The sequence below is a fragment of the Medicago truncatula genome, chromosome 2, assembly GCF_003473485.1.
Source record: "Medicago truncatula cultivar Jemalong A17 chromosome 2, MtrunA17r5.0-ANR, whole genome shotgun sequence".
In the NCBI taxonomy this organism is placed as follows: Eukaryota; Viridiplantae; Streptophyta; class Magnoliopsida; order Fabales; family Fabaceae; genus Medicago; species Medicago truncatula.
In genome coordinates, this window is record NC_053043.1 from 31,200,965 (window position 1) to 31,215,184 (window position 14,220).

Genomic DNA, 14,220 nt, shown 5'->3' on the forward strand with positions numbered 1-14,220 from the left:
TGGACGCTTCATAGGTCAGATATCATAGCCCATAAACTACGAAGAGATCAGGGCATTGCTGGACGCACCAGACAAACACATTAGTTTAGCTGATTCATGATCTGTTATTTTTTGTTTTATTACGTATTTAATGTTGTCGAATTATGTTTTTAATTTAATTATAGATCTATGATTAGTTTATGTTGTTGAATTAAGTTGTTTTATTATGTTTTAATTATATATATATATTCTTTCAAAAAAAATTATATATATATATATGCTGAAGATCTTCGGCTTATATAGATATATTCTATATATGAGAATTTTCAAAAATAGATAGATATATTCTAAAAATCATCATCATGCTGTTAAATATCTCTCTGCTTGACTTTACGCTAAAGATGAAAATTTAAACACATAGATGGAAAGAAAATTTGAATATCTTCATCATTCTTAAGGGTTGTTTGGAATATATAATCCAAAACTATATAGACAAGTTCAGATATATAATCCTCTCAGTTTGTTTATTTGGACCGTAGCGTTTCACCAAAGGTTTGGACAGTTAGTGGTGTGTTTAATGCATTTTTGAACGTTGGAAAACGTGTCATTTAATTGTAGTTATGTTCTAGGACTTGTTTACAGCTATAAATAAGCTTCCATTTTCATCCAATTCCTCTATTCTTCACTTCACCACTTTTCATACTTTTTCTTTAAGAAAATTTAGTTTTTAGGAGTGTTAATGGTGTCATGGTCATTGCTAACCGTCCATAATATCCCTGGAATTGATTTGCAGCTTATGCGGGGATTCTATGACGGTTAGTAGAGACTTTTGGCATCAAATACAACACTGAAATCACAGTTTGAAAGATTTTGAATTTTATAATCTTAAAAAAGCTAACAATATTTTTTCGGATCACAGGGATATTTTTGTCATTTTCACAGGACACGTGAGAATAGTATAGGGTGGGAAAAGAAATAGCCATATCTTTTCTTCTTACACAACATTCTTTTGAAAGAAACAATATTTTAGATTAAAAAAAACGAAAATCAAGAAATTGCTAATTAGATAAATAAAAGTTAGCTTTTTAAAAAAATAAATGAGTTTCTTTCAAAAAAAAAAAAAATGACTTAATTACAATTTTGGTCCCCTATTTTCACCACTTTGCATATTTGATTGTTTATTTCAAAATCTAATAGCCTTGATCCCTCAATCATATTTTTGAACTACAACTTCGTAGAAAAAAAATGCCTATCAGATCCTAGAATCCGAGATGAATTTAGCAAAAGAACTGCCTATCAGAAATTAACTTATAATACATGGGGGTGTTTTCCAGCAAAAACGGGGGCTGCTGATACAGTGATTACCATGACAATGATGAATGGGAAAATTAACCTAAGCATGACTGAGGTGTTATAAGCCTACTACTAACATCAACTAGTCTGGGACACTAACACACATGTTCCTAGGAGTAACCTTATACAAATACATATACTGAAAAATTCTGCAGGGAACATGGCCACTGTTGGCCAATAAGTAGGTCCACCCAAGCTACCCGATCCTTGTATGTGTCCAATGATGGATTAGCAAAATTGTATTTCTTTTATCAACACTTACCATAATCATTTTAATCCATTCAATCTCATTGAATCCTTTGTCAATTGTATTTCAGAAATACACTCGCAAAGTCTTTTGTTTGAATCCAAATATCATTTCGGTAAAGTTGTTGTCATGTCTTAGAAACAGCCTTATTCAATGTGTAAAAAACAGGATAAGGCTGCGTACAATACACCAAATGGTGGGATTCCTTCCCGAACCTTACGTATGCGGGAGCTTTAGTGCACCGGGTTGCCCTTTGCCCTTTAATATATCGAAAAGTGGTGATGTAAGATTAACAAATTGACCTTCAAGGTAAAAACCTCTGGCAAAACATTCCCAAAAGCAATAATCTCACTATTAAATTTGAAAATCAACATAGTCTAACAATAAGTTACATTCCATCTTGAAGAAATTATATAAAACAATACAATTAAGATCAATTCAAACTTTATTATTATTGTTCTAAGAAAAAAAAAACACAAAAAAGTAAATTGATAAGTATAACCATATCCTCTTCCTTGCATAATAACTTATTACTAGAGCCTCAAATAGATCAAGAATCTACTTTGATACACCATTAGGCAATGCAAGAGTTTTTTCATCAAATGGGTTAAGTTCATCCCAAACTTCAATCCAAGTGACCATAGCATCAGCAAGCTTGTTGAAGTAGTCATCAACCAATCCAAGTTTTGCTTTAACTTGTTTGGAGAGTTCAATGTAGCATTTTTGAGGAGTTGTGCATTCCTTTGGAAGAGAAACAGATTGGAAAAATGGGATAAGCTCTTCCTGCCAGTAAATTCCTTTGTACTCTTTCTTAAGATTCACGAATGGGTTGCTAGCTTTGCTGTGCCAGATATAAGGTAAACCTGTCTTCACTCCCAATCCCAAATGGTCACTTATGACCTACATTATCAATATAAGAGGGTCTAATGAGCACAAAGTGTAACACAATATATAACATGAGAAGTGAGTAAAAGAGATTTTATTGCTTGCTAGCATTCTTCAAATACCGGATACATTAAGGAGCAGGTTAATTGAATAAAATTGAAATTAGGAATACCTTCATGCACCACCCAGCCCACATATCATCGTAGCGACCAATAGGTTGGCCTTCACCCATGAGTCCAAAGTACAATGCAGGACCGATCAATTCCCGGTTGAATGCCAAATTCATACCACACATGGGAAAGAGGGTTCCCTTTGGTATTGTCATAACAGCATCCACATACCTGATAAATAAACAATCTCATAAAACAATATAACAGTACATCAACTCAACAGACAAGAAATTAGGTTATAGTATTATAGACTGCTGTAAGTTATGAAGTACTTGCTCATGCACAACAGACGACACTGACATGTTGACATCAGAAGTGATTTGAAAAAATGAAAGTGTATGTTTAGCGTTTAACACCAGACAAGCCTTCAATATGAAGTGTCAGTGGTACATAGACTGCGAGAGATACTAAACCAATACCTAGTGTTCCTTTCAAGAGGCTTGACAAGCTGAGTTGGAGCATCATAATCAGGAATGTTGAGCCAAAGGCCATGAGAAATAGCAGTTGGGACACCCTCTCGAAGACTGAACGGATAGCCGCGAACAAAATCTGCACCTTCTCTATATGGGTCATATAGAGTGTTGAAGAAAAATGGGGTTGATGGAGTCAGCAAGTTCTTAATGTGCTGCTGCAGTGCATCAATTTCTTTGCCAGATGGATCTTTGGCAACCTGAAAAAACCAAACATATATCAGTCCTAAGGAGGATCTAGCAATATAACAAACCCTGCTCATTATCAACAACAGAAAAGAAACAAACTCTGCTAATATGATCTTAACATACTATCAAATATAAAACACCGACACAGGCACGACACTGACATGTAGACACTTATAATGATTTGTGAAGATAAGAGTGATTAAATGTAATCAAATGTATCTATGTCGGACACTGACACATGCAAGTCACCGACATGCCTTAAATCTAAAATGCCGCTGCTAATCATAGAGTGACAGCTGTCACAATAAAATAATATGTCCTATCAGATTTCAAAAGATAATCAGTCTAAATAATCTAATGATTGAACCCCCAACATGTTTCCCTTTCCATGTACATATCAAAAACAGACCAGGTAACTATGCTAGATCTTAAAACATAGAGAACATGCAGTTTCTCTTACCAATCAAATTGGAAAAACAATTCAAATGAAAAGTACTACAGAGAAGTTCACTGTAGTAGAGACGTGAAAATCTTAACAACAAATCCAATATAGAACAATAAGAACGACAAAAAAATTCAATTTTTTTAAAATAATCCCAATGTCACAAAAGTCCATAGAGAGAGACCAAGGAAACAACATTGATCTTGTCAAATTCCAGCTAAGGTATCACAACCAACAACGTGAATCATCAATGTAGTCCCAAACATCCATCAATTTATCTATTTTTTGACAATAAAACATCCATCAATTGGTTCCTTGAAATTAACAAAAAATTCAAAAATAATTATTAAAACTATACTCCTCCGGTCATTATTAGAAGCAAAAATTCATTTTTTTCAGGTTTATTAAATAACTGATACATCAATTATTCAATTAACCTGAACAAATAAATAATGTTTGCTTATAATAGTGACCAAAGATAGTAGTTCTTTTAGGTCAAATTAATCCTTACTATAAAGCACAGACAATGTCGGTGTCGGACACTGACACAACGCCGACACATATAGTTACATTGAGCTATGTGATTTTATCAAAATATTATCGGTGTCGATATGTTAGAGTCAGTATTAGAGTCAGAGAAATTAAGAAAACTAAAAAAATACTAATTCTTAAAACAAAACATCCTAGATTCTTTAAAAATATACACAAAAAAAAAAGTCCTAGATCACATTATTTCTTTTGGGATCCATCAATTTAATCTCTAAAATTGTCCCAAACAAACCAAAGTGATTTAGAATTTGCAGTTTCAAAAATAATTTTAAAATTTCATTAAATTCTTGGAACATGTCAATATTATGTTAAGCAACACTTTCAAAAAGAAAACTAGTGATTCATCCTTAGAATTGACGGTGAGTTTGACAGAATCACGGCAGTTTAGGCAAAATCACTATAACCAGCATCAAACATGGTAGTGAGTTTGACAGAATCAAGGTAGACAACCAACGTTTGATATCACTGTTGATATGTCATATTCATCGTGACGAACCGTGATTTTCTAAAAACTACACTTTGTAGCTTCTGCAAAGTCACACCATGACATATCCATCGTGGTATTTTAAAGCTTCAACAGAATCACAATGTCACCGTGATTTTGCCAAACTCATGGTATAAATTAAAATCAAAACAAAAGTCAAACAAAGTAAAAACTGAGAAACATTAACAAAAAGATAAATTTGATCAACGAATGAAAAATAAAAGAGAGATGAAGAAGACATACAAAGCAATCATCATCAATAGTAAAGATATACTTCTTCTTTGAAACAATGAAACCAAAGCAACGACAAGCAGAGTCTTTGAATGAAATGCAAGAAGCCTTAGGACCCAAAATTCGGTTAATATCGTTACGGTTATAAAGTTCATAGTCAAATCCTTCAGGGACTTTGATGACTTTTGAAGGATCACCATCTTGAACAATGATGAGATGATAAGGTTGAAAGAATTGTCTCCACTGTTCCAAGAAATCGAGGTTTCGTATCGTTGGAATCACGATGTCCAATTCATCTTTCAGAATTGGTGTTGTTGAGGATGATGACATGGTTGGGAAGAGAGAGAGAGAGAGACAAGGTTTGTTGTGTTTGTTCCTCTGGTTGGACGAGGATGAATGGAATGTTTGTTTTTTGTTTGGGTTTGGGGGGTTTTTGTATTTGAAATTTGTTTCGATTTGGATTCGCACGTGCCAATGGTGTGATACGTGTGTGAGTGTGACTTATCTTTAAAGTTGGTCTTTTTTTGAGGAAATTTTTAAAGTTGGTCTTAACTTTTTTTTTGAATAAAAAGTTGGTCTTAACTCTTGATTTATTTATTTGGTAAAAAAAGAAATGTTTGTTTTGATTATAAATAAAACTAATTTATTCTATAACAATTTCAAAAATTAAGCTCTATTAAAAATTAGAGTATTTAGTTTTAGTTATAAATTCTAAAACGACAACTAAAAAAGAGATGGAGGATTTATTTTATTTTTTTGGTAAAGGAGGGATGGTACAGTCAAAAAAATTCTTAACAAATTTTCTAAACAATTTTGTCTATATTCATCTCATTAACCTAGCTAAAGGAAAAGGTTAGTACAGTCAAATGTCAAACCTGTACTTTATTCAACATCGATTTGATGGTAATGAAAATCATTATGTGATATTAAATGCAATTGTATGTAATTATGTGATATCTACTCTACTTAATTGAGTCAAAAATTTATTCAATACTTTGTCAAAGAAAACCTACTTTACCTAATGAACACTTTTTTAAAAAAAAAAACCTAATGAACACTTTCTGGTCATTATTATTATACTCCCTTTAATCTTAATAAACTTTATTTTTTAGATTCATTCGATGATTAAAGTATTTGGTCTACAATACAGATTAAATACATTAAGTATTTAATTAATTTAAAAAGTAAACTTTTGATGATAAGTAAAGTCGGACAACGTAATTACTAGCATTTAAACGGGTATTCCGTGTCCGTCTATTTGTTCTTCTTATTGTGTTAAGGCGTATCAATTACGAACATTAATTTTTATGAAATTTTGATTAAAATTAATTTGATTTTGATTAAAATTGTAGGTATAGATAATATATATTTTGGGATCTGGGAGTGTGCTCCTTCTCGAGGTCTCAGGTTCGGTTCTCTCCGATGCCAATTTAGGTGGGCTAATTTAACTTCTTCAAAAAAAAAAATTCGCACTTTCATATTATTACAAATTATACTTATCTTTTTCAATGATACCATCATTATATAACAAAAGTAATATCTTTCAAAAAAATATACTCCCTTCGTCTCACAATAATTGTCTCTTTACCATTTTTACTTTTTCTCAAAATAATTGTCACTTTAGAATACCAATGCAGCATTTATTATTTTTTTTCCATTATTACACCCTTATTTATTAAATTTCATCCAACTTAACTACTCCTATAACTACAATTAATAAAGGTGTTTTAGTAAATGACACTAATTTTACCATCAAAATCAACACAATTAATCATTTCCTTATAATCGTGCATAAACCTTAAACAACTATTATTTAGAGACGGATGGAGTAACAAATATAATATAAATTCTTATCTTTGTAAATGACGTCAATAAAATAATTCTTATGATCAAAGTTGCGTAAGGGGTATGTTGGAACATTGGTGTGAAGTTGGAAGGAAATTGAAAGGTTAACACCAAATAATATAAGACTTTTAAGTTATTGTGATATGAATTGAAAAATTAGAGATTGTGGGTCCCACATAAAATAGAACACACATTAGTAGTGTTTAAACTGCGGTATTTAATTTTTAAATACTTGATAATGATAAAAATAATAGTAATTATTATTTTTATTCTTAGGATATCACTTCTCATAAATTTAGTTTAGTTAGTTGTGATAAGAATAAAAATTCAACTAAGTTCTCTATCTTTCCTTCGTTCATATCCAACAAGTTTGTTTCCTTCACTTATGTTGTTTTGTTTCTTCTTGATCTTAAAATAATATTTTTAGATTCATCGAACAATTGATATACTTGATTAATTTTGTAGATCAAATACATCAGATGTTCAGTAAATCTTTTTGAATAAAGACCACTGAAATAAAAATAAAAAAACCCGGAGCTGCCGGAACCACATACAATTAGTTCATATTAATAAGGGAAAAAGATAAACCTAGACTATCTCTCAAAAGATATTGAGACAAAAAAGTGGGAGGGGAGATCCACCACTGAGAGGAGAATAAAGCTAGGCCCTGCCCATTTTCGGCAAGAGCATATGCCACCATGTTACCTTCCCTAAGAGTGTGAGTGCAAGAGCAATTGATCAATCTACTAAAATGCATACAATTGGACCATCTAGCAAGCATCTTCCAAGGTATACCGATATCCTTATGGTAGGCTGTAACCACTGCCACCGAGTTAGTTTCCAACCAAAGCTGGGTAAGATTCATCTCTTGGGCCTTCTCCAAGGCCAACATAAAAGCGCAGAATTCAGCTTCGAGAGAAGTTGCATGACCAATATTACTAGCCATAGCTCCCAGGAAGTTGGAAGAGGAGTCCTTGATAACAAAACCAATAGCACCACAGGGACTATTTCCAATGGATGAGCCATCACAATTAACCTTGACTATGCCAGTAGAAGGAGGGACCCAAATAACCTCGCGAACCGGGGTAATATACTGGACTTTAAGAGGAATATTAAAAAGTTTAGAAACTTTATAATCTGTCATGGCCGAAACCCCTTTAATAATAGCCAAGGTAAAGCTCAGGTGCACTTCCGTAAGAATGATATTGAACAAAGATGTCATTGAACTCTGCCTATTGTTAAAGTATCTTTGATTTCTTTCAAGCCATATACTCCATATAGTATGAAGAACAGCAGAATTCATCACATGTTGAACCATCTTGCTTCCTGTACCAACTCTGCCCATAATGAGATTAATGACATTAGACACATCAATGTTTTGATCTGTGCCTTTCTGTAACCACTCCCAAAGATGAGCAGTAACATGGCATTCAAAGAAAATGTGTTGTGATGTCTCTTCCTGGCCTCTGCAAAAACAACAAACAGACACAATAATGCAGCCCCTCTTACGCAAATTTTCATCTGTTGGGAGCTTATTATGAATAAGTCTCCAAGAGATGAAAGCTCTAGAAAGGGGGGTATAAGTATTCCAAATCAACTTAGAACAAGGAACTTTCTGACCACTACCAGCAAAGTGAGAATAAGCAAGTTTGTTGGTCATCATACCATCAACCACTCTATTCCAATTAAGCGTGTCCGGAATATCCGAAACAGGGAGAGTGATTTTTAGAATTTTCGTAGCCAAATCAGGGTCCCTAGTCACAAGAAAGTCCGGAAGGCACCAGTTCCCAGCCACCATACAATCAGTAACCCTCATATCTAGAGAGTCATAAAGAGATGTAGGAATTTGCCAGAGTTCAGCAATGGGCCTATCCAGCCAACGGTCCGTCCAGAAGTATATATGTTCACCATTACCAACAGACCAAGTGGAATGTTAATAAATGCTGCTTATGTGATGCTTCATTCCATGCCAAACAGATGAAGAAAAATAGTTGGCCTTGGGTTTTCCTTTGCACAAAAACCTTTCCCTGAAAAGAATGGCTCATTGTTCATTTGAAGTTAACAACTTCCAGGAAAGATGAAGCAGAGCGGCTTTGTTGACCATGGAAGGATCCTTCACCGCCAGACCTCCTTACTCTCTAGGTTTACAAACCAATTTCCAAGCTACAATGCAAATTTTCCGCTGATTAAGGTCACCACTCCAGATGAAATTTCTCATGCATTTAGCAAGCCCAGAGAGAATACTAGAGGGCCATTGGTAAACATGAAAAGAGTATATAAGCATACTACTAATGACAGCATTTACCAGTTGGACTCTACCCATAATAGATAACATCCTTCCTCTCCAAGCACTAATTTTAACTTTGATTTTATCATATATAGGTCTGAGATGCAGAGTTCTAGGTTTCCCCTTAAAAAGAGGGATTCCAAGATAAGTGAAAGGTAGACATCCATGGCTAAATCCAGTAATAGAAGCAATAACAGAGATTCTGGAAAGGGGCAAAGAACCAGAGTAGAACTTGCTTTTGGCAGCATTAACTAACTGTCCCGAATAAACTCCATAATCATCAAACAAATCCATGATGTTCCTGATATTAGAAAGAGTACCCTTACAGAAGATAAGTATATCATCAGCATACAGACAGTGACTTGGCATTAAGAAACCTCTAGTAGCATGTATTTGAGTCAGATGTCCTTCTTGAACAAGAGCTTCCAGACCCCTACTAAGCACTTCTTCAGCTAAACAAAAGAGTAATGGTGAGAGGGGATCTCCTTGTCGAACACCTCTGGAACAACTAAAGAATCCCACAGCCTTGCCATTAATACTGATAGATAGTTTAGCAGATTGAAGGATGGTATTTATCCAGGTGCAAAAAGTAGGACAAAACCCAAAACTCTTCAGAACATGAAGCAAGAATTCCCAGTTTAGAGTATCAAAGGCTTTCCTAACATCAATTTTTAGAGCCAAATTGCCACCATAAGTCTTTTTATGAAGAGTATTAACCGCTTCCGAGGCCGTCATGATACAATCCTGAATGTGTCTTCCAGGAATAAAGCCTCTTTGGTGAACGGAGACAATCTTAGAAGTTATAGAACTTAGCCTATCCGCCAAAATTTTAGTGATAATTTTGAATTGGAAATTGGCCAATGCTATAGGTCTAAAATTATCTAGCCTATCAGCTCCCTGCACCTTTGGAATGAGAATAATCAAGTTAGAATTGAGATTTGGCATGATATAATTATGAGAAAAATAATGAAGATTGTAGGACAAAATTTCTGAAAAATAAAATAAAAAATTGGTTTTCGAATGACCTATTATAAATAAATAAAAGATCGAAAGAAATTTTCAACATTTTTAATAATAATCAAGGGAGGTAAATCAAAACAAATTTTTTTACAGAGGGGTAAATAAAAAAAATTACAGGGTGTAAAACCAGAAATGACTTATATTATAGGGGATAAAAACACTATTAACCTTAAAAAATAATACAATTTGAAACTTACTAAACTTAAAAACTAACCTAATACATTGTCTCCTTCAACCAAAAAAATATCTAGTACAATTGTCAAACTTAAATGATCGAGAGAGATATTTAACCTAATAGATATCTATTTCAGCTTGATAAAGATGTTAAACATAATGAGAAGAGAGATTAGAGAGTTAACTTGCATAACAAGTTATTTAAACTCTTAACCACGTGTAACCGTTTTCTATCTAGGATTAGTTAAGTTTTCAACTATAATTAGTTAACAGTTAGAGTAACATAAAATGTATAAATACTCTTGTAAGCTTGACTTGTATATTAGTTTTTTTATTTTTATTTTGGTGCGTTGTCATGTGACTGAAAGGTCACGGGTTCAAGTCCTGGAAACAGCATTTTGTGTGAAAACAGGGTAAAGTTGCGTACAATACACCAAATTGTGGGACCCCTTCCCGAATCCTGCGTATGCGAGAGCTTTAGTGAACCGGATTGTCCTTTTTTTATACAATTCAATTTTCTTGTTTCTTAAGCTTTTTTTTTTTTCCTACATCAATGGAGTTGAGTCTCTAGCTCTAATAGTAGTAGTAACTTCTTATGACAAGATTCTCTTGGAGTATTGAAAACTGCAGTCATGAATTTCCCCTGCAATTGGTTAAAAAAACATGGAGAACTTGCAATATTAACCAATCAAAAGAAAACAAAATTCATTGACTGAATCCATGCCTAACAAGAAAGAAAAGTATTTTGATATTTTTGCAAGGTGTACGTGACATAAGTCAGAAATGTCCCTGTAGTATTGGTTGTGTTCGGACAAAACAACAATTGTTAAAATTCCAATGACTATTCTGTGTGCATTTGGAGCAAACTAGAAAACAGAAAATGACAGATGATAAATGTTTGGCAGGATTCAAATATAATAATAAACGTTGACGCCACTGTATACAAATAAAGTTTGGCGATTCCTTCAAAGTTGGTTCACACTAAAATTCAAATTGATGTAATGGAATGGTCCCAAAAATAATGCCAAATGAGCACTTGTGAGTGGAGGGAACCCGTCCAGTGCTAAATACAATTTGACCGATTTTGAAAATAATGCCAAATGAGCTCTTGTGTTGGAGATCCAAAAATAGACTGAATTGTATTTTTAGTCCCTTAACTATTTAAGTAGTATCGCTTTGGTTCCTTAATTAAAATTCGATTTATTTTGGTCTCTTAACTTTTATCTGTTACACATTTTGATCCTTTCAGTTAGTTTTAATTCAAAAATGTTAGGTTTTCTTCATCTTCTTCTCCTCTTTTTCATCTTCATATTATCTTCATCAACCTTCAACAAGAAGAATCCCAGAAAAATTCCACAAGAAAATGAAGAAAACCTAACGTTTTTGAATTAAAACTAACGGAAATGACCAAAATGTGTAACGGAAAGAAGTTAAGGGACCAAAATAAATCAAATTTTAATTAAGGGACCAAAGCGATACTACCTAAATAGTTAAGGGAACAAAAATACAATTTAGCCTCCAAAATATCATATTGCTTATTAAATTGGTCATTATTAATATTAGAAGCAAATATATAGATCAACAAAGAATTAAGTCCATTTTATAATCATCTGACAATGTATTGTTGAAGGCCGTTTCTGAGTTTTTGGTGGTCGAGGGTGAACCTACAATTTGGGTCCTAAATAAGAGTATGTAAAAAATTAAATTTTTAAAGTGAAAATAATTTGCTTGAAGAATATAGTTTTTACTGCGTTAAGATATTATCTAACAAAAACATCAATTTCTAGATATAAAGTCATTAATAATTGTGTCTACATCAATATGTTCTATCGTATTTGTTTCAATACATAAAATGACTAGACCATTCAACCTTTCTTGTGACACTGCCGATCAAGTAGTTTTTCAATAATTTTAACTTCTAAAAACTTCTTTATGCCATAGTCACCGATATAGTTATGAGAATTCGATAAGCAATTTAACATTCGGATATTAATATGCGGCTTTGACAAACTCAAGAATTTTGAATAATGATGTCAACATTTTTAGCAAAGACATTTGCAACACCCTCAATTTAAAAAAAAAATTATCATTTGCATCAACATTCGACAAATCCTTATGAGAAAACAACATTAAAGGTTGTGCAAGATTTTTTAATTCAACATTCTTGCGTTGTGGGATGATTTCTTTTGACGGAAGAGTTTGGGATGGTGGAAGACTACGAATTTGAACTCTCTTTATAACATCACAATAAATTATAAATAGATCAACAAAGAATTAAGTCAATCACTAACAACCATACCTCCGTTTAAAATTGAATATTTTTAGGGCCTAATAAACCCTTAATTTTTTTGTTGGAGGCCCAAATTTCTTACTTACATTAGGGTCTAAGACGGTCGCTCTGTCTCAGATACGGCTATATTATTGTCACATCATTTATTTTGATTTAAAACACATGAATTATCATATTTATTAATTGACGTGTCACAAATCATTGAATATATGTATAAGATAATTTTACATTGTAAATATCTTTATCTTCTTATTCCTAAACAAAGCTTTGTTGCCCTAATTTTAACCTAATATTTTAACCCTAATATTTTAGCAACTTTTCCCTCCTTTAAAACCTAACCATATTTCCTAATTCTCCTCCTCCAAACCTTAACCATCTAACTTCACTCCTCCTAAACCATATTTCCTAATTCCCCTCCTCCAAACCCTAACCAATATATTTTAATCCTTTCTCCTAAACCGAAATCTCTTTTCAACATGGCTTCCAAAAACATTCAGACTTTGCTGTCATACCACTGCCTCACTGGTAACCATATCTTCATTCCACTCTGGTTTAAACTAAATATATAGATTTTTGCTCTTATTCCTCGCTGTTTTAAAGTATAAATCATTCTTTCAATCTTTTGTAGGTCCGTTGGTGAAAAACCCTTTTTCCGATCTTGACAAAGCAATCAACAAGCTCAGACTGAAATACAGATCATATATCGTTGAATATGACATTGATGTTGTATGTGTTTTTTGCGAAATATACCTATTCTTAATTATTTGCATTCTATTTTTATCAATGTTTGTGATGTTTTTGTTTGTTATTTTTTTAGGGTGCAGTATGCTTGCTTAACATGTTTGGCGGTGATTTCGAAGATCAAATTGGGCGCTATGCAATATTGACAGATCCTAAGTCCAACAAGGTGTGAAGATCAGAGGGGGTGCTCCGATGGTTGGGTCACATGATACCATCTACCTTGATGTTATTTACAATTAGCCCATGTTTAGATAAATTGTGCAAGACCTTTCCAATTTGAATTTTAAGTTTTAGTTTCTTAGAGTTTTGGAAGCATCTATTTTTTTTGTCTTTGAATTTGGCAAATGTCCCTTGAATTTCATAAATAATTCAGCCTTGCTTGCTTTGCTTTCGAATTTATATATTTGTGTTTGTTTTTGTGTTGCTGAATCAATTTAGTAGCATGGCTGTGTTACCGAAGCATTTTAGTAACATGACTTTTAGTAACATTATTAGTAACAATTACTAGAATCAATTTAGTAGCATAGTTGTGTAACGTCTCCTCTTAACATTATTACTAACAATTACTAATCCTAATCTCTAAAATATGTTTTGGGTGGAAACAAACTAAAATCCTAATCCTAATTTCTCTCAATCAAGTAACTAAGAGATTTCATCCACATCTCTAAACTAACTTTTTGGTGGAAAGAAACTAAAATCCTTATTTCTATAATTCAAATAATTAGGGGATTTCATCCACATCTCTAAAATATATTTTGGGTGGAAACAAACTAAAAATCCTAATTCCACTCATTCAAATAACTACTAAAGATTTCATCCACATCTCTAAAATATGTTTTGGGTGGAAACAAACTAAAATCCTAA

General features: G+C 32.9%; 1 protein-coding gene across 1 annotated transcript; it reads right to left on the reverse strand.

Moving 5' to 3' along the window:
* Window positions 1-1,909: 1,909 nt before the first annotated feature.
* On the reverse strand, window positions 1,910-5,412 carry LOC25488435 (UDP-arabinopyranose mutase 3). The gene is made up of 4 exons (XM_013608653.3): window positions 5,012-5,412; window positions 3,054-3,304; window positions 2,637-2,805; window positions 1,910-2,479 (listed from the first exon to the last, which is right to left on the reverse strand). Exons 1-4 carry the CDS (start codon window positions 5,327-5,329, stop codon window positions 2,138-2,140), a joined length of 1,080 nt encoding a protein of 359 aa, XP_013464107.1. The 5' UTR covers window positions 5,330-5,412; the 3' UTR covers window positions 1,910-2,137.
* Between the last annotated feature and the right edge of the window lie 8,808 nt (window positions 5,413-14,220).

Bases quoted from the DNA above. Each gene is read 5' to 3' on its own strand.
- LOC25488435 (XM_013608653.3), bottom strand. From the start codon at position 5,329: ATGTCATCATCCTCAACAACACCAATTCTGAAAGATGAATTGGACATC. The intron at 3,305-5,011 runs GTATGTCTTCTT...TGGTTTTTTCAG, and splicing joins CTATTGATGATGATTGCTTT to GTTGCCAAAGATCCATCTGG. The intron at 2,480-2,636 runs GTATTCCTAATT...TTGATAATGTAG, and splicing joins GGGCTGGGTGGTGCATGAAG to GTCATAAGTGACCATTTGGG.